Raw genomic sequence first — 20,518 nt, forward strand, 5'->3', positions numbered from 1 at the left:
CTGTAGCGCAGCCTGGTCAGTTTGCAGGTGGAAGTGCCGTCCCCAAACGTATGGGCATAGCTTTTCCAGAGCATAGACAATGGCGCAACATTCCTTTTTACTGATTGGCTTTCCCTCTCAGACAGCTTCTTGCTGAGAAACACGACAGGATGGAACTCTTGATTCAGTCCTTCGTGCATTAAGACTGCTCCCACCCCACGCTCGGACGCATCTGTGGTTTCTAGGAACGGTTTGTCAAAGTCTGGGGCCCTTAGCACAGGGTCAGACATGTGTCACTTTAAGCTGGTTAAAGGCCCTCTGACACTCTTCAGTCCACTGAACTGCATTTGGCTGTTTCTTTTTGGTTAGGTCTGTCAGTGGGGTGGTGATTTGGCTGTATTGCAGTACAAAGAGCCTGTAATATTCAGCCAAGCCTAAGAAGGATTGGACCTGTTTCTTTGACTTTGGGACAGGCCACTTTTGGATAGCATCCACTTTGGCCTGTAGGGGGTTGATAGTTCCTTGACCCACCTGGTGTCCAAGGTAAGTCACTCTGTTTAGGCCTATTTGACACTTCTTAGCCTTAACAGTTAGTCCTGCCTCCCTTATGTGCTCAAAGACTTTTTGTAGATGTTCCAGGTGTTCTGCCCAGGAATCTGAAAATATGGCCACATCGTCAAGGTAGGCGACTGCATATTCTCCCAATCCTGCTAGGAGACCATCTACAAGTTTTTGGGAGGTGGCAGGTGCATTCTGCAGTCCGAAAGGGAGCACATTAAATTCATACAGCCAGACATGTGTGATGAAGGCTGACCTTTCCTTGGCGGATTCATCTAGCGGTACCTGCCAGTACCCCTTGGTTAAGTCCAAGGTAGAGATGAACTGGGAAACTGGAACCCGTCCCAGTTTCTCTAATAGTTCATCTGTGCATGGCATTGGATAGTTGTCTTGGCGCGTTACAGCATTTAGCTTACGGTAGTCCACGCAAAAACGTATCTCCCCATCTGGTTTAGGAACTAGAACCACTGGAGATGCCCATGGACTGTGGGAGGGGCGGATTACACCCATCTGTAGCATATTCTGGATCTCCTGTTCTATAGCAGTTTTAGCTTGAGGAGACACCCGGTAAGGTTGGGCTCTAATTGGGTGAGCATTACCTGAGTCAATGGAGTGGTATGCCCATTCAGTCAGTCCTGGGGTGGCTGAGAACGTCGGTGCATAGCTAGTACACAGCTCCAGGATCTGCTGTCGCTGCATACGCCCAAGGGTCATGGAGAGGTTCACCTCTTCTATGCCACCAGCACTTTTCCCTTCGTAGTAGACACCTTCAGGCCACTCAGCATCATCTCCTCCCTGGGCTGTAAATTGACAAACCTTTAATTCTCTGGAATAAAAGGGCTTTAGAGAATTAATATGGTATACCTTAGGCTTTCAGTTGGAGGTGGGGAATGCTATGAGATAATTAACAGCTCCTAGGCACTCCTGGACCGTGAATGGCCCTTCCCATGGCGCTTCCATTTTATGGGCCTGGAGAGCCTTTAAGACCATGACCTGGTCTCCTACTTTGAAGGAATGCTCTCTGGCATGTTTATCATACCAGGCTTTTTGCTCTTTTTGAGCATCCTGTAGGTTTTCTTTAGCAAGGGCTAGAGAGATTCGGAGGGTGTTTTGTAGGTTGGTTACAAAGTCCAGAATATTAGTTCCTGGAGAAGGTGTAAACCCCTCCCATTGCTGCTTCACCAACTGTAATGGCCCCTTAACCTCACGGCCATATACAAGTTCAAATGGGGAAAACCCTAAACTGGGATGTGGTACAGCTCTGTAGGCAAAGAGCAACTGCTGCAACACTAGGTCCCAAACATTGGAGTGCTCATTTACAAATTTACGTATCATGGTCCCCAAAGTTCCATTAAACTTCTCCACCATGCCATTTGTTTGATGGTGGTAAGGAATGGCAACCAAGTGATTTACCCCATGAGCTTCCCAAAGGCTTTCCATAGTTGCTGCCAGGAAATTAGTTCCTGCATCTGTAAGGATATCGGAGGGCCAACCTACCCTGGCAAAAATGTCTGTTAGTTCCTGGTACGCACTTTTAGCCCTGGTGTTGCTTAGAGCTACTGCTTCCGGCCATCGGGTGGCAAAATCCATGAAAGTCAGTATGTACTGCTTTCCTCTGGGTGTCTTTTTTGGAAAAGGACCCAGAATATCCACAGCTACTCGCTGAAATGGAACCTCAATGATGGGAAGTGGCTGGAGAGGGGCTTTGACCTGGTCTTGGGGTTTTCCCACTCTTTGGCATATCTCACAAGATTGGACATAGGCAGAAACATCCTTGCGCATTCCCTCCCAGTGGAATGACCTCCCCAAATGGTCTTTGGTCCTGTTCACCCCAGCATGGCCACTAGGATGATCATGGCTAAGCTCAAGAGCTTTTCCTGGTACTTAGTTGGAACTACCAACTGTCTCTGAGGATGCCAGTTTTCCTGGTGCCCACCAGAAAGTTTCCTTGAATTAAAAGTCCTCTTTCTACAACAAACTGGGATTGATTAGAAGAGCTGAAAGGTGGTGGGTTGCTCCGTGCCTCAGTCCAAGCTCTCTGGAGGCTTTCATCTGCTTCCTGTTTGGCTTGGAACTGTTCCCTTGATGCTGGAGACATCAGTTCCTCACTGGATTGTGGACCTGGCCTTGGTCCCTCTGGAAGCAATGCAGGTGATGGGGCTGTTTCTGTTGATGGTGAACCACTCTCCGCTGGTGCTCTATGGGGTTTTTCAGGCTCCGGCTGAACCTCTTGTTTAGGGTCATCTGCTGCTGCTGCCAGTGCAGGCTCGGTGGTGTTGGAGCTGTAGATGGGATTGCAAGCGCTGGACTCAGTGCTGGCAATGGTTCTGGTGCTGGTTGCTTTGCCAGTTTTGGTTCGGGGACTGGCTTTGGCTGGGTCTCTGAGACTGGATCCACCACGGCTGTTGCAGTCATTGGCAGGGGATCCAGTTCCACCACCTCCATCTGGGTCTCTGGTAACACAGACGGGGCCCTGGTGGAAGGCTCAGGAACAGGGATAGGTGTGGAAGTTTGCTTAGTCTGGCTGCAGGTGACTATTCCCACCCTCTTGACCAGCTTTACCTGGTTGGCCAAGTCTTCCCCCAGCAGCAAGGGAAAGGGATAATCATCATAGACTGCAAAAGTCCACATTCCTGACCAGCCCTTGTACTGGACAGGCAACTTGGCTGTAGGCAAATCAAAAGAGTTGGACTTGAAGGGTTGAATCGTCACTTGGGCCTCTGGGCTGATTAAGCTGGGGTCCACTAAGGATTGATGGATAGCTGACATGTGTGCTCCAGTGTCTCTCCACGCTGTAACCTTCTTCCCGCCCACACTCAGTTTCCCTTCGCTCTAAGGGTATCTGGGAGGCATCTGGGCCTGAGGACCTTTGGTGTGACCCCGGTGCAATGAACTGTAATCTCTTGGGGTTCTTGGGGCAGTTGGCCTTCACATGCCCCAGCTCATTACATTTAAAACATCACCCAGTTGACTGGTCACTGGGGCAAGGTGGGTTGCTAGAGAATGGTGTGGTGGGACGATAAGGTGTCTGGGGTTTTCCTTGGGATGGAGGTGGGGCCTTGGGTTGCCCCCGGTGATAGGGTTTTGTTTTGCGTTGCCCCTTCTGATATTTGCCCCAACTGCTACTAGTTTTTTTCTTTTCTGCCACCTCCACCCATTTGGCTCCAATCTCCCCCACTTCGATTACAGCTTCCTTTGCCTCCACCCTGGCTTTTTCTGCCTCCATCTCCAAGTGCCTTAAGGCCATCTGTCTATCATGCTCTTTTTGTTTCTCTTCAGCTTCGGATCTGGCCAGCTCTAGTTTATTAGTTGCTTCACTGGTAGTCATTTTCCTGCTTTCTTATGCTTAACTCTAGCTATACCTGAGAGTTAGGAAGGGAAAAAAAAGCTTGTTAATTTCCCTACAGGAGGTTAACTACCCTACCTTTAGGTAGAGAAAACTCCAGCTCAAAAAAGAAAAATCCCTTTGCAAAAAAACTAACACCTCTGTCTCCAGGCAAATAGACAGAAAACCCTCTAGCTACTCTCAGCTTAAAAAAAGCAAAAAACAAAAAAACCAGACACCCTCTTCAGGTCTGTGCTTTTGGTTCAAAATAATCTCTGGTTCAAAATGATTCTGCCACCATGTCAGGGTTTCTTCCCCACTCTGAACTCTAGGGTACAGATGTGGGGACCCACATGAAAGACCCCCTAAGCTTATTCTTACCAGCTTAGGTTAAAAACTTCCCCAAGGTACAAACTTTGCCTTGTCCTTGAACAGTATGCTGCCACCACCAAGCGTTTTAAACAGGGAACAGGGGAAGAGTCCACTTGGAGATGTCTTCCCCCAAAATATTCCCCCAAGCCCTACACACCCCCTTTCCTGGGGAGGCTTGAGAATAATATCCTAACCAATTTGTTACAAAATCATCAAAGACCCAAACCCATGGATCTTGGAACAATGGAAAAATCAGTCAGGTTCTTAAAAGAAGGATTTTATTAAAAAAAAAAAGAAAGGTAAAAATCATCACTGTAAAATCAGGATGGAAAATACTTTACAGGGTATTCAGATTCAAAACACAGAGGATCCCCCTCTGGGCAAAACCTTAAAGTTACAGAAAAGAGGAATAAACCTCCCTCTTAACACAGGGAAAATTCACATAAAACAAAAGATAAACTAATCCGCCTTGCCTGGCTTACCTATACTGGTTGCAATATTGGAGACTTGGATTAGGATGGGTTGGAGAAGATGGATTTCTGTCTGGCCTCTCTCAGTCCCAAGAGAGAACAACCATGTAAACAAAGATCACAAACAAAAGCCTTCCCCCACCCCCACCCCCCAAGATTTGAAAGTATCTTGTACCCTTCTTGGTCCTTTGGGTCAGGTGCCAGCCAGGTTAGCTGAACTTTTTAACCCTTTACAGGTAACAGGATGTTGCCTCTGGCCAGGAGGGATTTTATAGCACTGTATACAGAAAGGTGGTTACCGTTCCCTTTATATTTATGACAGTGGCACTCTTACTCAAACTAGCCTAACGTGAGAGGAGTACTTCCAGTACAGATGACTCAAATTAACAATATAGTGAAGATCCTGCAAATGTGACTGCAAAGAGTGGGATCCATCCCCATGAAACCATAGCTGTGTAATGCATTTTATTTATTAATCTGAGCAGTAAATAGTATAATAATAATAAAAAATCAGGAGCACTGGGGTCTGGAGTTTTAAGCCTGTCTAGTGTGCTTTCCTCCCTACTGAGTGCTTGGATGAAGTCCCAGAATAACATATCTAGAAAAAAGGAACAGTGTTTCATAAGGGGGAGGAGGAAAAGCTAACAGCAATTTATCTGCCGGAGGCAATCCTCTTCATTATAATGAATAAATGTTTACTGTTCCTGAATTAGTTGAAGGTGACGTGTGCTTCAGACTACAGAGGAAGAAGATGAATTATCTGGAATCAATACCAGACATCCTTGCTTATAAAGAGGTGTGGGTTATATTACTCTTACCTAAAAGTGATTCTCAGCTGGACCCTGAATAAACTTGTTAGCAATTCAATGCCATACTAACTAGCCTAAAGACAGATTAACTACATTTTTCCATTGCTAAATCACTAGTGCATAACATCTGATTCAAGTGTTTTCAAGAGGATAAAAGTATGACTCAGGTTTTTCTCCCTCCCCCCTTTTGGGTCGGGGGGGGGGTTGGTTGGTGCAGGCAGTGGCTATGTTCCAATTTATTTGTAATGAGCAAATTGACAATATTCTAAAAATAAATTTGAAGGAATATTTTATGCAAGGTGGTATCACAAAGAAAACCATGCCCCATAAATGTCTTACAAAATGCTTGTTGCTTTACTTTCCAGAAATGGACAGGCAGCAACAAAAGAACTGAAAACAATGCATATATTTTTGTCAGCTTTGCTTGTTTATAAGCTATAGGATTTGTTGACATGATCTTTCTGATTTTGATCCAAAAGTTAATATCCTGTTTTTTTCTTCTTCATTTAACTGCCAGCAAATATCATCTGACATTAATACAGTTCAGTACTGGCCTACTTTAGTACTTTACTGGCCTACTGTCATTCCAAATGTCCGCACTTGTGATTAATGGAGTGATGTCACTTGAGAAGTAAATCTCCCATCAAAAATAAATGGAAATCATCTTGCTTTTTTCTCTTTTAAAATTGTAAGTCCCTTGAAATGTGACAAAGCCCCCATGCAAGATTTTCAAAAGCATCCAAGTGATTTAGGAACCAAAGTCTCATAGAAAAATCAGTATGACTAATTGACTTAAGAGCCAGAGTGCCACTGAATTTCCATGAGACTTCAGCGCCGAAGTCACTTAACTGCTTTTAAAAATGTTACCTCAGTAAATTAATGGTAACAGTAAAAGTGAAATTCACTCCTCTGTGGACGGTCTGTACACCATAAGTCTATATCTCTTAAGCCCTGTGATGGGTCTACAGCAGTGGGCCCCAAACTGTGGGGGGTGCACACCTAGAGGGGCATGGAAAAATGTTCGGGGGGCACATGGTGGGGCCCAGGCCAGTTCCCATAGGGGGCAGGGAGGGAGCACCACTGCCCCCAGCCCAGCTCTGGACCTAGCTGCAAATCTGCTACACCCCCAGCCATAGCTCTACTCCACCCCCTGCTCTGCTCCTAGCCCAGCTCTGGCCCCAGCTGCAGCTCTGCTCTGCCCCCGATCCGGCTACAGCCCCTGCTGCAGCTCTACTCTGCCCCTTATTCTGCCCCCAGCCCAGCCCTCATTCCCTCTCCTCCCCGGCCAGCTCCTCCCCCCTCCCCAGTTCCGCCTTCTGCTCAAGCTCCTCTGCTGAGCAAACTGAGCAGTAATGGAGGGGGGTGGGGCGTGGATAGATTCCATTACTAGTAAGGAGGGCGCATGACAAGAAAAGTTTGGGCACCACTGCTCTACAGGGTCCGGGAGAGGGAAAGAAGGGGCTGTACAGTGGAGTCTATGTATCACCCTACACACCATGGTGCAGGTACTCCATGTCAACTCCAAATAGGCTACCTAAGAGTGGTATTTGGAAGAGGTCACTGGATTCATGTCTTGAGCTGGACTGCAGCCCCAGGGCCTGCCACCGGGTATGAAGTCATTGATTATTATTATTACTACAGCAGCGCCGAAGGACCAATCACAAATGGGGCAACATTGTGCCAAGCACTGTACACGCATAGTCCCTGCCCCCAAAGAGCTTACAAACTAAACAGACAAGACACCCAAAAGGCAGAATACACAAGCAGAGTGATCAATTATGGTAGCTAACATCATGTTTGTTCCTTTATTACTATTTAAGGAATAGTTAAGTGGGGATCAGCTAAATGGAAAGTAGAGGGTAAGAGGGGTAGATGTGGAGTGAAGCTAAAGGGAAATAACTGTAAGGGAGGAAAGGATTGGAGCAAACACCCAATCAGCACAAGGCATAGAATGTCTAGTATTTTCCACTGAATGCATCCGATGAAGTGAGCTGTAGCTCACGAAAGCTCATGCTCCAATAAATTGGTTAGTCTCTAAGGTGCCACAAGTACTCCTTTTCTTTTTGCGAATACAGACTAACACGGCTGCTACTCTGAAACTAGTCAACACTGTAGTAGGTTATCTGAACGACCAGAGGTCCCTGCTTTGGTCTCTTCTGCCCCTACCAGCTGGCACTCTCTTTTAGCCCAGTGGATAGGGAACTCACCCAGGGCTGGGAGACCCTAGTTTAATCCCCACTCTGCATGATGAGGAAAAGGGTTTGGAACAGGGGTTTCCTACACCTCTGGTGAATACACTAATGACTGAGCTATGGGATATTCTGAGGTGGGTTTTCTCAATCTCACTTATTGAAACTGTTCCACTTTGTATAGTTAAAGATGCATTGGACAGAGACAAAGAGAGAGAATGACTCTGTAGTCCAGTGGTTAGGGCACAGTACCGTCTCTGCATCACCTATACACCCTGGTGAAGGGACTCCATATCAGCTCCAAAGAAGCTACTCAAGCATGGTGTTTGGAAGAGGTCAGTTTTTCCTCTAAAGCCACATGTGGGGAAGATGAGACATCACCGGGTCCCAGTGCCTCCATACTAAGCAGAAGGCCATGAACCCTGCCAATTTCCCACCTTTACTTGGTTTTAATCTAGTTTCTTTTTAGAGGTCTTACTTTAGTTTTGTTTTCTTTTATTTTTTATACACCAGCACCATCCCAGAACTTCCACTTATTTCCATGATTCACAGCAACAGCAGCAGCAACACAGAGGCTCTAATTTGTTTGCTGGAAGCAGATTTTCATTACTAGAATTGGATGTCTTCCTCAGAGACCTTTGGAAAGAGCTCCATTTTACAAAACTGCAGCGTTTCAAGTGAGGTCTGATTGCTGAAAGATCCCATTTTACCGAGTAACCTAATATCATTTACATCTTTCCACAGCTATAAAGGGCTTGATTTTTAATTCATGTAATGTTCCCACTGAGAACAGTGCCTCTGCTAAAAGCCTCTAGTATATTAATTTGCTGGAAAAGAAATTCAAAAAGAATCTTTATTGGGTGGGAGCTAAATTGCTCAGGGGACTGATAATAAGATACCCAGTCTCACTTGTAAGCCACTCATTCAAATCCAGCTACTGTCAATACTAACAGTTGTATGATTGCTATTTAATGGTATTACTCCTGTTATGATGGACAGGTAACACTATCACAATTGTCAACCTTACCAACAGTTTCAGTGAAAAGACCATGGACTAAATGGACCATGGAAGCAAGCTCACCTCTCATCCCAGCAGTGGCCTTTCCAGCTCATGATTAAAACAAGTTGACAGGCCAGTATGAGGGAGGTTTGCCTTGCTAAACATGCACTCAAGCCAGTAACAAACTGATGTCCTCCATCTATCAAACCAGCACTAAATTCACTTAAAAACTACTATCGGGGTGTTTTATTTATAGTTAAACACATAAAACTGAGTTTTTATGGGTATCATAATTAAATACCAGAGGATGGCATGCTTCATGGCTTGTGTAGGTTGAGCTCATTGCACACACTCAGGGTATGTCTACACTACGAAATTACGTCGAATTTATCGAAGTCGGTTTTTTAGAAATCTTTTTTAATATAGTCGATTGTCTGTGTCCCCACACAAAATGCTCTAAGTACATTAAGTGCATTAACTCGGCGGAGTGCTTCCACAGTACCGAGGCTAGCGTCAACTTCCGGAGTGTTGTACTGTGGGTAGCTATCCAACAGTTCCCGCAGTCTCCGCTGCCCATTGGAATTCTGGGTTGAGATCCAAATGCCTGATGGGGCAAAAAACATTGTCGTGAGTGGTTCTGGGTACATGTCATCAGGCCCTCCCTCCCTCCCTCTGTGAAAGCAACGGCACACAATCGTTTCGTGCCTTTTTTCCTGAGTTACCTGTGCAGACACCATACCACGGCAAGCACGGATCCTGCTCAGCTCACTGTCACCATATGTCTCCTGGGTGCTGGGCAGATGTGGTACTGCATTGCTACACAGCAGCAGCAACCCATTGCCTTGTGGCAGCAGACAGTGCAATAGGCCTGAAAACCATCCTCATCGTGTCCGAGGTGCTCCTGGCTGCCTCAGTAAGGTTGGTCAGGAACACCTGGGCAGATATGGGCGCAGGGACTAAATTAGAAGTGACTCGACCAGATCATTCTCTTTAGTCCTGCAGGCAGTCCTATTGTACCATCTTATGGTGAGCAGGCAGGAGATGAGGATGGCTAGCAGTCCTATTGCATCATCTTCTGCCGGGCAGCCAGAAGATGTGGATGGCTTGCAGGCCTACTGCACTGTCTGCTGCCAGCCAAAGATGTAAAAGATAGATGGAGTGGATCAAAACAAGAAATAGACCAGATCTGTTTTGTATTCATTTGCTCCTTCCTCCGTCTGTGAAATCAACGGCTGACAATCGTTTTGGTGAGGTCTGTCAGGAACACCTTGAAAACTTTAATGGAGATTCAGTCCTGCCTGAAATACCAGAGGGAGGGATAGCTTAGTGGGTTGAGCATTGGCCTGCTAAACTCAGAGTTTTGAGTTCAATCTTTGAGGGGGCCATTCTGTGTGACAGTTGTTTTTGTTTCTCCTTGATGTAAAGCCACCCCCTTTGTTGATTTTAATTCCCTGCAAGCCAACCCTGTAAGCCATGTCGTCAGTCGCCCCCCCTCCATCAGAGCAACGGCAGACAATCGTTCCACGCCTTTTTTCCATGCACACACCATACCATGGCAAGCCTGGAGCCCACTCAGATCACTTTGGCAATTAGGAGCACATTAAACACCACACACATTATCCAGCAGTATATGCAGCACCAGAACCTGGCAAAGCAAAACTGGGCGAGTAGGTGACGTCAGCGCGGTGACGAGAGTGATGAGGACATGGACACAGACTTCTCTCAAAGCATGGGCCCTGGCAATGCAGGCATCCTGGTGCTAATGGGGCAGGTTCATGCGGTGGAACACTGATTCAGGGCCCGGGAAAGAAGCATAGACTGGTGGGACCGCATAGTGTTGCGGATCTGGGACGCTTCCCAGTGGCTGCCAAAGTTTCGCATGCATAAGGGCACTTTCATGGAACTTTGTGACTTGCTTTCCCCTGCCCTGAAGCACATGAATACCAAGATGAGAGCAGCCCTCACAGTTGAGAAGCGAGTGGCAATAGCCCTGTGGAAGCTTGCAATGCCAGACAGCTACCGGTCAATTGGGAATCAATTTGGAGTGGGCAAATCTACTGTGGGAGCTGCTGTGATGCAAGTAGCCAACGCAATCAAAGATCTGCTGATATCAAGGGTAGTGACCCTGGGAAATGTGCAGGTCACAGTGGATGGCTTTGCTGCAATGGGATTCCCTAACTGTGGTGGGGCCATAGACAGAACCCATATCCCTGTCTTGGCACCGGAGCACCAAGCCGGCGAGTACATAAACTGCAAGGGGTACTTTTCAATAGTGCTGCAAGCACTGGTGGATCACAAGGGATGTTTCACCAACATCAACGTGGGATGGCCAGGAAAGGTATATGACGCTCGCAATCTTCAGGAACTCTGGTCTGTTTCAAAAGCTGCAGGAAGGAACTTTATTCCCAGACCAGAAAATAACTGTTGGGAATGTTGAAATGCCTATAGTTATCCTTGGGGACCCAGCCTACCCCTTAATGCCATGGCTCATGAAGCTGTACACAGGCAGCCTGGACAGTAGTCAGGAGCTGTTCAACTACAGGCTGAGCAAGTGCAGAATGGTGGTAGAATGTGCATTTGGATAGGCGTGCTGGCGCAGTTTACTGACTCGGTTAGACCTCAGCAAAACCAATATTCCCACTGTTATTACTACTTGCTGTGCGCTCCACAATATCTGCGAGAGTAAGGGGGAGACATTTATGGCGGGGTGGGAGGTTGAGGCAAATTGCCTGGCCACTGGTTATGCGCAGCCAAACACCAGGGCAGTTAGAAGAGCACAGGAGAGCGCGGTGCGCATCAGAGAAGCTTCGAAAACCAGTTTCATGACTGGCCAGGCTACGGTGTGAAAGTTCTGTTTGTTTCTCCTTGATGAAACCCCCCGCACCTTGGTTCACTCTACTTCCCTGTAAGCTAACCACCCTCCCCTCCATCACTGCTTGCAGAGGCAATAAAGTCATTGTTGCTTCACATTCATGCATTCTTTATTAATTCATCACACAAATACGGGGATAACTGCCAAGGTAGCCTGGGAGGGGTGGTGGAGGAGGGAAGGACAAGGCCACACAGCACTTGAAAAGTTTAAAACTTATTGAATGCCAGCCTTCTGTTGCTTGGGCAATCCTCTGGAGTGGAGTGGCTGGGTGGCCGGAGGCCCCCCCACTGCGTTCTTGGGCATCTGGGTGAGGAGGCTATGGAACTTGGGGAGGAGGGCAGTTGGTTACACAGGGGCTGTAGCAGTGGTCTGTGCTCCAGCTGCCTTTCCTGCTGCTCAACCATATGCTGGAGCATATTAGTTTGATCCTCCAGCAGCCTCAGCATTGAATCCTGCCTCCTCTCATCACGCTGCCGCCTCCTTTCAGCTTCAGCCCTCTCTTCAGCCCACCTCTTACTCTCTTCAGCCCGCCACCTCTCCTCCCGGTCATTTTGTGCTTTCCTGCACTCTGACATTGTCTGCCTCCATGCATTCGTCTGTGCTTGGTCAGTGTGGGAGGACAGCCTGAGCTCAGAGAACATTTAATCGCGAGTGCGTTTTTTTCACCTTCTAATCTTCACTAGCTTCTGGGAAGGAGAAGATCCTGTGATCCTTGAAACACATGCAGCTGCTGGAGAAAAAAAAAAGGGACAGTGGTATTTAAAAAGACATATTTCATAGAACAATGGGTACACTCTTTCACGGTAAACCTTGCTGTTAACATTACATACATAGCACATGTGCTTTCGTTCCAAGGTTGCATTTTGCCTCCCTACACCACGTGGGTAGCCCCTCCCCCCTCCCCATGGCTAACAGCAGGGAACATTTCAGGTAAACAGCCCAGCAGGAATGGGCACCTCTGAATGTCCCCTTAAGAAAAGCACCCTATTTCAACCATGAATGATATCACTCTCCTGAGGATAACACAGAGATAAAGAATGGATGTTGTTTGAATGCCAGCAAACATACACTGCAATGCTTTGTTCTACAATGATTCCCGAGTATGTGCTACTGGCCTGGAGTGGTAAAGTGTCCTACCATGGTGGATGGAATAAGGCTGCCCTCCCCAGAAACCTTTTGCAAAGGCATTGGGAGTACATCCAGGAGAGCCGCAAATGCCAGGGCAAATTAATCATTAAACATGCTTTCTTTTAAACCATGTATACTATTTTAAAAGGTACACCCACCAGAGGTCCCTTCTCCTTCTGGCGGGTCCGGGAGGCAGCCTTGGGTGGGTTCAGGGGGCACTGGCTCTAGGTCTAGGGTTAGAAACAGTTCCTGGCTTTTGGGAAAACCAGTTTCTCCGCTTGCTTGCTGTGAGTGATCATCTTCCTTGTCCCCAAAACCTGCTTCTGTGTTGCCTCCATCTCTATTGAAGCAGTCAAACAACACGGCTGGGGTAGTGGTGGCTGAACCCCCTAAAATGGCATGCAGCTCATCATAGAAGTGGCATGTTTTGGGCTCTGACCCAGAGTGGCCGTTCGCCTCTCTGGTTTTCTGGTAGGCTTGCCTCAGCTCCTTAAGTATCACGTGGCATTGCTTCGGGTCCCTGTTATGGCCTCTGTCCTTCATGCTCTGTGAGATATTGACAAACGTTTTGGCATTTCGAAAACTGGAACGGAGTTCTGATAGCACTGATTCCTCTCCCCATACAGTGATCAGATCCCGTACCTCCCGTTCGGTCCATGCTGGAGCTCTTTTGCAATTCTGGGACTCCATCACGGTCACCTCTGCTGATGAGCTCTGCACGGTCACCTCTGCTGATGAGCTCTGCACGGTCACCTCTGCTGATGAGCTCTGCACTCACCTGCAGCTTGCCACGCTGGCCAAACAGGAAATGGAAATTCAAAAGTTTGCGGGCCTTTTCCTGTCTACCTGGCCAATGCATATGAGTTGACAGTGCTGTCCAGAGAGGTCACAATGGAGCACTCTGGGATAGCTCCCGGAGGCCAATACCGTCTAATTGTGTCCACAGTACCCCAAATTCGACCCAGCAAGGCGGATTTCAGCACTAATCCCCTTGTTGGGGGTGGAGTAAGAAATAGATTTTAAGAGCCCTTTAAGTCGAAAAAAAGGGCTTCGTCGTGTGGACGAGTGCAGGGTTAAATCAATTTAACGTTACTAAATTCGACCTCAACTCCTAGTGTAGACCAGGGCTCAGGGCTCCTTGCACTCCTCCATTTCCCACCCCCAAAGCTCCCTTCATGCCACCCTTCCATCTCTTTCTATTTCAGGGACTCCCTGCAATTCCCCCAACCGCCTCCCTCATGCTTCAGGCTCCGTATATCTGCCACTCTCTCCCTGCAATGGCAGAGGCTCTATGTGCCCCCCACAGTAGGGTGCCCCTTTCTCCCCTGCATAGCAGGGATTCTGTGTGAACCCCATTCTCCCCCATTGCATGGTTTACCATTCTCACCCCCGTGCCAGAAGCTCTGGGTGCACCTCCATTACACCCTTCCCTGCATGCCAGAAGCTTTGTCTGCCTCCCTTTCCTCCCTCCAGCCTTACCTGCTGGATAAAGGCCACTCTACCCAACAGAATAACCCCCTTAAAGCAGAAACAACCAGTAGGGGAAATCATGACAGCTAAGTGCCATTGGAGGCCTGGGCTGTAACGCTGCTTGTTCTGTAGAGGAGAGGAGAATGGGTTCAAAATTCCCTGATAGAATCCTTTGGGGGAATTGGTAGAGTTTTTCTGACACCCTCCTCCAGCTTTTTCCCACAAGAGGGGGTGCTTTGGCCAACAAGTGTTTGGTATGTCTACACTACAATTAAACATCTACAGATCTGGCCCATATTAGTTGACTCAGGTTCACAGAGCTCAGGCTATGGGGCTGTTCAACTGCAATGTACATAGTTGGGCTTGGGCCCTGAGCCCCCACAATGGGGAGGGTCTCAGAGTCCAGGCTCCAGCCCGAGCCTGAACTTCTACACTGCAGTTAAACAGCCCAGGCCAGTTGACACGAGCCATCTGTGGGCGTTTAATTGCAGTGTAGACATACCCATTTACTCCAGAGTTTGTAAACCCAGCAGGAAGTAGCAGAAAGCTCCCTGAATTAGGTTTCAGTATACCTCATAGAAGAAGGAACTAGAATGTTCCACACAGGCGTGAGGGGAGACCTAATGTCATCTGAATGTGGTCAACTGCTACAAGAAATGTCCAAATTAGAGGTGCAAAATACTGCTGGCCCAGTCCTGCACCCACTGAAGTCAGTGACAAAATTCCCTTTGACTTCAGTGGGTGCAGGACTGGGCCTGTATTGTTTGGGTTTGAATAAGACGAAGCATAAAAGCGTGTTTTTCTTTGCTCTTCTCTTAATGCAAACCACCCTTCCTACTTCCTCCTGATCTTGCTTGGGCTTGAAAAGTGTTGAGCTCCTCATGTCACTGCTGCTCAGACTACAAAGGAATGTCTAGTTTGCTGTGCCTGGTTGATAATGTAAGATGCTATCTTCATATATTAAGTTATGTAGAGAGATTTAAGAGATGGAGAATAACACTTAACAAGCAGTTCTCAGCAATGAATCTTTTACAGTTGTGGTGAACAGAAATGGTTCTGCTGGGATGGGCTGCCACACAGGGAGAAAGAATTTTGTGCATTCTCCTCACTCCCCCAAACTGCACTTAAGGAGAGGGGGTGGTGGGAAGAGACAGTTACAGTGAGCTACATTTATCTTACAGACCCAGAGTTCTATACGGACGGAAGAACCCAATGCACAGCTACAGACTAGGGACCGAATGGCTAGGCAGCAGTTCTGCGGAAAAGGACCTAGGGATGACAGTGGACGAGAAGCTGAATATGAGTCAGCAGTGTGCCCTTGTTGCCAAGAAGGCCAATGGCATTTTGGGATGTATAAGTAGGGGCATAGCGAGCAGATCGAGGGACGTGATCGTTCCCCTCTATTCGACATTGGTGAGGCCTCATCTGGAGTACTGTGTCCAGTTTTGGGCCCCACACTACAAGAAGGATGTGGATAAATTGGAGAGAGTCCAGCGAAGGGCAACAAAAATGATTAGGGGTCTGGAACACATGACTTATGAGGAGAGGCTGAGGGAGCTGGGATTGTTTAGCCTGCAGAAGAGAAGAATGAGGGGGGATTTGATAGCTGCTTTCAACTACCTGAAAGGGGGTTCCAAAAAGGATGGCTCTAGACTGTTCTCAATGGTAGCAGATGACAGAACGAGGAGTAATGGTCTCAAGTTGCAGTGGGGGAGGTTTAGATTGGATATTAGGAAAAACTTTTTCACTAAGAGGGTGGTGAAACCCTGGAATGCGTTACCTAGGGAGGTGGTAGAATCTCCTTCCTTAGAGGTTTTTAAGGTCAGGCTTGACAAAGCCCTGGCTGGGATGATTTAACTGGGAACTGGTCCTGCTTTGAGCAGGGGGTTGGACTAGATGACCTTCTGGGGTCCCTTCCAACCCTGATATTCTATGATTCTATGTTTCTATATGGTTGGCCAACTATTAGCAGTTCCCTGGTCCAACGAACCCTGCAGAGAACACATCAGAAGAAAGGGATATTTGAGAGGCATCAGCCTCCTTACCTCCTCGGCTGGTTCCCACCTCCCACTTGCCTTATCCAATAATCCTGTGACTGCCGCTAGCTGGGGTCTTTTTCTGTCCCTGCCTTCTCCTGGTTGCAGCTTCTGTCCTACTCAAGGCCTTTTACTGAACACCTTCTCAGAATCGCTACTTCCTTCAAGCAAGATTTCCAGAAATGCTCTCAATCCCACTGGACTGCTGCTGTCCTGATTAATAGAGACTCTGGGCCCACAACTTGAAAGTTGCCATTAGGTATCTGCTGCTTTGTAAATTGCATGTAAAACACTCTCCCATTGAATTCTTCCATCTTAAATCTGACAACAATAATAATAAATAATAATAATAATAATATGAAACCAATAATTATTAAACACATTTTTCAGTAGCGTGTGCCTCCAACAATTCCTTCGGGTCACTAGCTGCAAGAACTCACTTATCTCTCTCTTGAAGAAAATGAAAAAAACCTGTCACAACCAAGGATGAAACAGAACTCTGCAAACTCTAGGTTGATTATAAATTTTTTGTGTTCATGTGTACATGAGCATTAAAGGGTTTCATCTCACCTAGGCACTAGGGTAATTTGAGCTCTTTTCACCTTCCATTTTAAGATCTCTCTCTCTCATATACGTGCACAAGCATTAGTCTAAACAGATAATTTGCTTAGCAATCATGTTACAGGTCTTCCATACAGGCCAGATTCAATATAATGTCTCTCCATCTTCTTCACTGCAGAAGTGGAATTTTTCTGTGCTTGTATGGACTTCTGCTTTGCAAAAGACAGATGAAGTTTCTATCGAACTTGGCCCTATGCGGTGATCTCTATGCCACAGATTTAAGAAGGTGATCCCCAACATAAAAATAAGGTCATTCATAGTGGCTGTGTGCTAACATTCTGAAAAAACTTTGTATTTACCTTAGCTATAAAATATAAATTTTATGCCCCATACGGAAAAAGATATTTTTCACACCTTTGTGTTGAGTATATTTTATAGCATCTCATATTTTACATCCACATGTAATGGATTTTATTAAACTTAAACAACTGATTAAAAATAGATTTTCACACATTGGACATTTGTTTCTCTCTTTATTCTGAAGCAAAACAGCTCCTGGTTTGCTTGCCTTCAAGTGCTACTGAGGAAGGCTACCTTATGTTGAATGATCTGTATTTGAACTGGCAGAAGAGGCCAACTAATTTTTGTATACAAAGACTGCATCATATTATTGAATACAAACTATTCTATTGGCACGGTTTGCCAGCTCTTCTGCATCTTACATGATACTTGATTAAAGACATTCCTATGTCTCTCTTACAAGTTTCTGAATACTGGTACATACACTTTAGAAAGAAAATACCCACAAATGCCAAAACCTATCAGTGAAAGGCTATGATATTCCTTTATGAATCATGAATAATACATATAACAAGTATAGTGACATGGGGATCGGGGTCAGCAGCCTTGAAGCACACAACACAAGCTTTAGAAGGCAACCACCCAAAAAAAGCACAGTGCTAGAGCAGATGATTTAGTTGGGGATTGGTCCTGCTTTGAGCAGGGGGTTGGAGTAGATGACCTCCTGAGGTCCCTTCCAACCCTGATATTCTATGAGTCTATGATCTAATCCAGAAACGGGCATCTAATGTAGTGGGAGTCAACTAATGGAAGTTAGTCTAGCTTTAGTAATAAGTGAGAAAATAAAACCATTTTTAACCCATTTTAAACTAATGTCTCAGTATTCTATATTTAAAGTCAATTCTCCTCTGATTCCCAGCTTTTAAAGAGAAATTATTTTTCAAAGAAACAACAGTTGAAGATCACATCTTGAATGACCATTGAACAATATTACCGTAACAGAGGCTTACCTTTCCCGCATTAGGTGTGGCCGTAGAATCCATTTCCAGCTCACCAGTTGGTTAGTTTAGCCTTCCAGCCAAACAGTCCTCTCCTTCCACTGTAAATTCCAATGAACATATGCCCTGGTATTGCGAAACCCAAAAGTCCAAAAATAATGAGTCAAGGACCCCCTAAAATCATTAAATTAAAAAAAAACAAACGTTGGATTCTTTTTATTTACCTTATGGGTTTTGAGTCTTTAGGGTTCATATTTTTCAAGCTTTTTTCCACAACAGTAGGGACTAGAAACCTAGCTTTCATTAAAACAAAAAATTCTCAGTCACTTGACTCCAGGAGCTAGGACCTTCAAAAAAAACCCATAGCAAATATCACAATAAAATTGCAAAAGTCAGCAACACCAAAGCCCAAACAAAACTGTTGCTTAGTTTCACTCTCTGAGCCTCAGCCCCCTATCCAGCATTGGTTCAACCTTCACCCCTTGTTTGCAGAGATCCACAACTAGTCCTTCATCCCTTAATTACAACAAGATATATGAGCACAACATAACACTACTAAAGCTAAGAAGAACCCATGCACTCTGTCTACCATAGACTTCAGCCCTAGGAGCCAACACAAGCCCTATTCCACAGCTCAGCAGCAGCCAGTATAAACATTTACTTCCGCCAGAGCGCTGATTGGCATTCAGATAAGCAAACAGAACTTGGCCTCTCCGCCCTGGCAGAACTCTGGAAAGAAATCCCTCCTCTACTTCCTGCTACCAACTCCTCTCTCCTGCTTTTGGAAAAACAGCTGTGTGGGCTGTGGCAGGGACACAGCAGGCTGAGTCTGAGTTCCAGTTTGGGGAACAGACCCAGGAAGTGGCCTGAGCACATTGCCCTCCACTGCATCAAAGAATTGGAGAAAGCCCTAATGGAAGGGGGTCCCTGCTATGTGAGTGGGGGTCTGAAGCTGGGGGGGGGCACTTGGACAGTTTGTTTGCTCATGAAACCAGTTGTTTATGACCACACTGTTGGAGTGATTTCTGGGTGAATTCCTGTCTCCTCATAGGCTCTAAGTGGGGTTTTCCCCCTACCTTAGGCAAGAGGAGGGAGTTTGGAACTGACTGCTAGTAAGGGATGCCCACCCCCACGAAGCAGCTGTATTGGCCCATCTCATTCTTTTTCCCACCCCAGACTACATCCTAGGGCTGCTTCCCTCCCTCCCTTTTTTGAAAGGACTTCTCCCTGGATCTTCTATGGGCTTCTTCAGCACAGCCTCTCCCAAAGTTCTTCCCCAACTCCCTTTCTGCTGTGAGCTCTATGGGCAGACCCAGTTACTAGAGAACTCCATCAAGAGATGACTACAGCTGCTCTCACCATCCAGACAAAAGGCTTTTCCCAGCATACACTGCTTTCCTCCTACAGTTTCTATTAGTCCATCTGTGAACTTCAAATGCTAGAATCTCTAAGTCCTGAGACTAATATGATAGCAGGAGAGCTGGGCCTGGAGCCTGCAATTAAAGGGCCAGCATATTCTGTTACAATGAATTTTGTATATAATCAAATATAATTTTAGTTACACCCATGTAGTCATTGCAGAGCATCATCATCTAGTGGATAGAGTATAAAACTAAGACTCAAAATGTGGGTTTTAATACTGTCTCTGCCATTGACTGGCTGTGTTTAGCAAGTTGCTTCAGTTTCCTATGCTGGGGACAATACTTATTCAACTTTGTAAAGTGCTTTGGGATCTATGGGTGTAAATGTTATATGAGTGTTTTTATTATTCATAAAGCAAATTATTAGTAAACGGGTTCCTTAATTGCACTTTCCATGTGAAAATGCTGGGCATGCTCCAGTGTGTTTTCTTTTTGCCTGAATCAGGCTGATGGTTATAGCTCACAAATGACTTATTCAACAGGGAAATAGGAAATCAGAAAATGAGTTACTTTGACTTGTTTTGTTCTGGGGTTTATCAACATTTTATGTACTTGTCTCCGCAGGCTATATCAGAGCCAGTAGCAGGTTTGTTTCCTTGGGACCTGAAGACAATATGGGTTATTGTAGGTATCTATGTGAACTGAACAATCAGTTTACAGCTGAGACTAGCTAGAGCTTTGCAGTTAAATTTTCCAAAGATTCCATCTGTAGTGGGCACGTTCTAATACTTTGCCTGCACCTCTGGACTGATGTGGGCTGCGGCTGGGTACTGGAATTGAGAGCAAGGGAAACTCTCTTTCTTGTACTCTCAGTAATCTTGTTGGGCTCAGACTATATGGAGAAGGAAGTTGCCTTATTTGAATGCAGAAGGAACAAGAACTGGAACTGAGGAGGTGGGGGAAGTAGATTGGGACAAGGAGACAGGCTGGAGGCTGGGAGTGGGGTGGGGAGAAGATTGAGACTGGCTGGGCAAGGAGGCTGGAGTATGGAGAAGACTAGAAATGGGAACCAGGGAGGGCAATGTGGGTG

The 20,518-nt window shown here is 46.2% G+C and overlaps 1 protein-coding gene across 6 annotated transcripts in view; it reads right to left on the reverse strand.

Annotated features, from left to right (window-relative positions):
• Positions 1–11,684: 11,684 nt before the first annotated feature.
• Positions 11,685–20,518, reverse strand: part of LOC144930705 (uncharacterized) — a 67,825-nt gene continuing 58,991 nt past the window's right edge. Inside the window, exons 1-5 of one of the 6 annotated variants that reach the window (XM_078853502.1) lie at positions 18,292–18,356; positions 18,080–18,193; positions 13,345–13,495; positions 12,861–13,248; positions 11,685–12,304 (exon numbers count right to left, since the gene is read on the reverse strand). In XM_078853502.1, coding sequence (XP_078709628.1) covers positions 12,237–12,304; positions 12,861–13,248; positions 13,345–13,392 — 504 coding nt within the window. In that variant the 5' untranslated portion in view covers positions 13,393–13,495; positions 18,080–18,193; positions 18,292–18,356 and the 3' untranslated portion in view covers positions 11,685–12,236. Of the gene's footprint in view, positions 12,305–12,860; positions 13,249–13,344; positions 13,496–18,079; positions 18,194–18,291; positions 18,357–20,518 lie in introns of those variants that run through there. The other 5 variants (XM_078853500.1, XM_078853501.1, XM_078853503.1 and 2 more) reach the window with 5 other exon arrangements.

The sequence above is a fragment of the Lepidochelys kempii genome, chromosome 6 (genome assembly GCF_965140285.1).
Source record: "Lepidochelys kempii isolate rLepKem1 chromosome 6, rLepKem1.hap1, whole genome shotgun sequence".
Classification (NCBI taxonomy): domain Eukaryota; kingdom Metazoa; phylum Chordata; order Testudines; family Cheloniidae; genus Lepidochelys; species Lepidochelys kempii.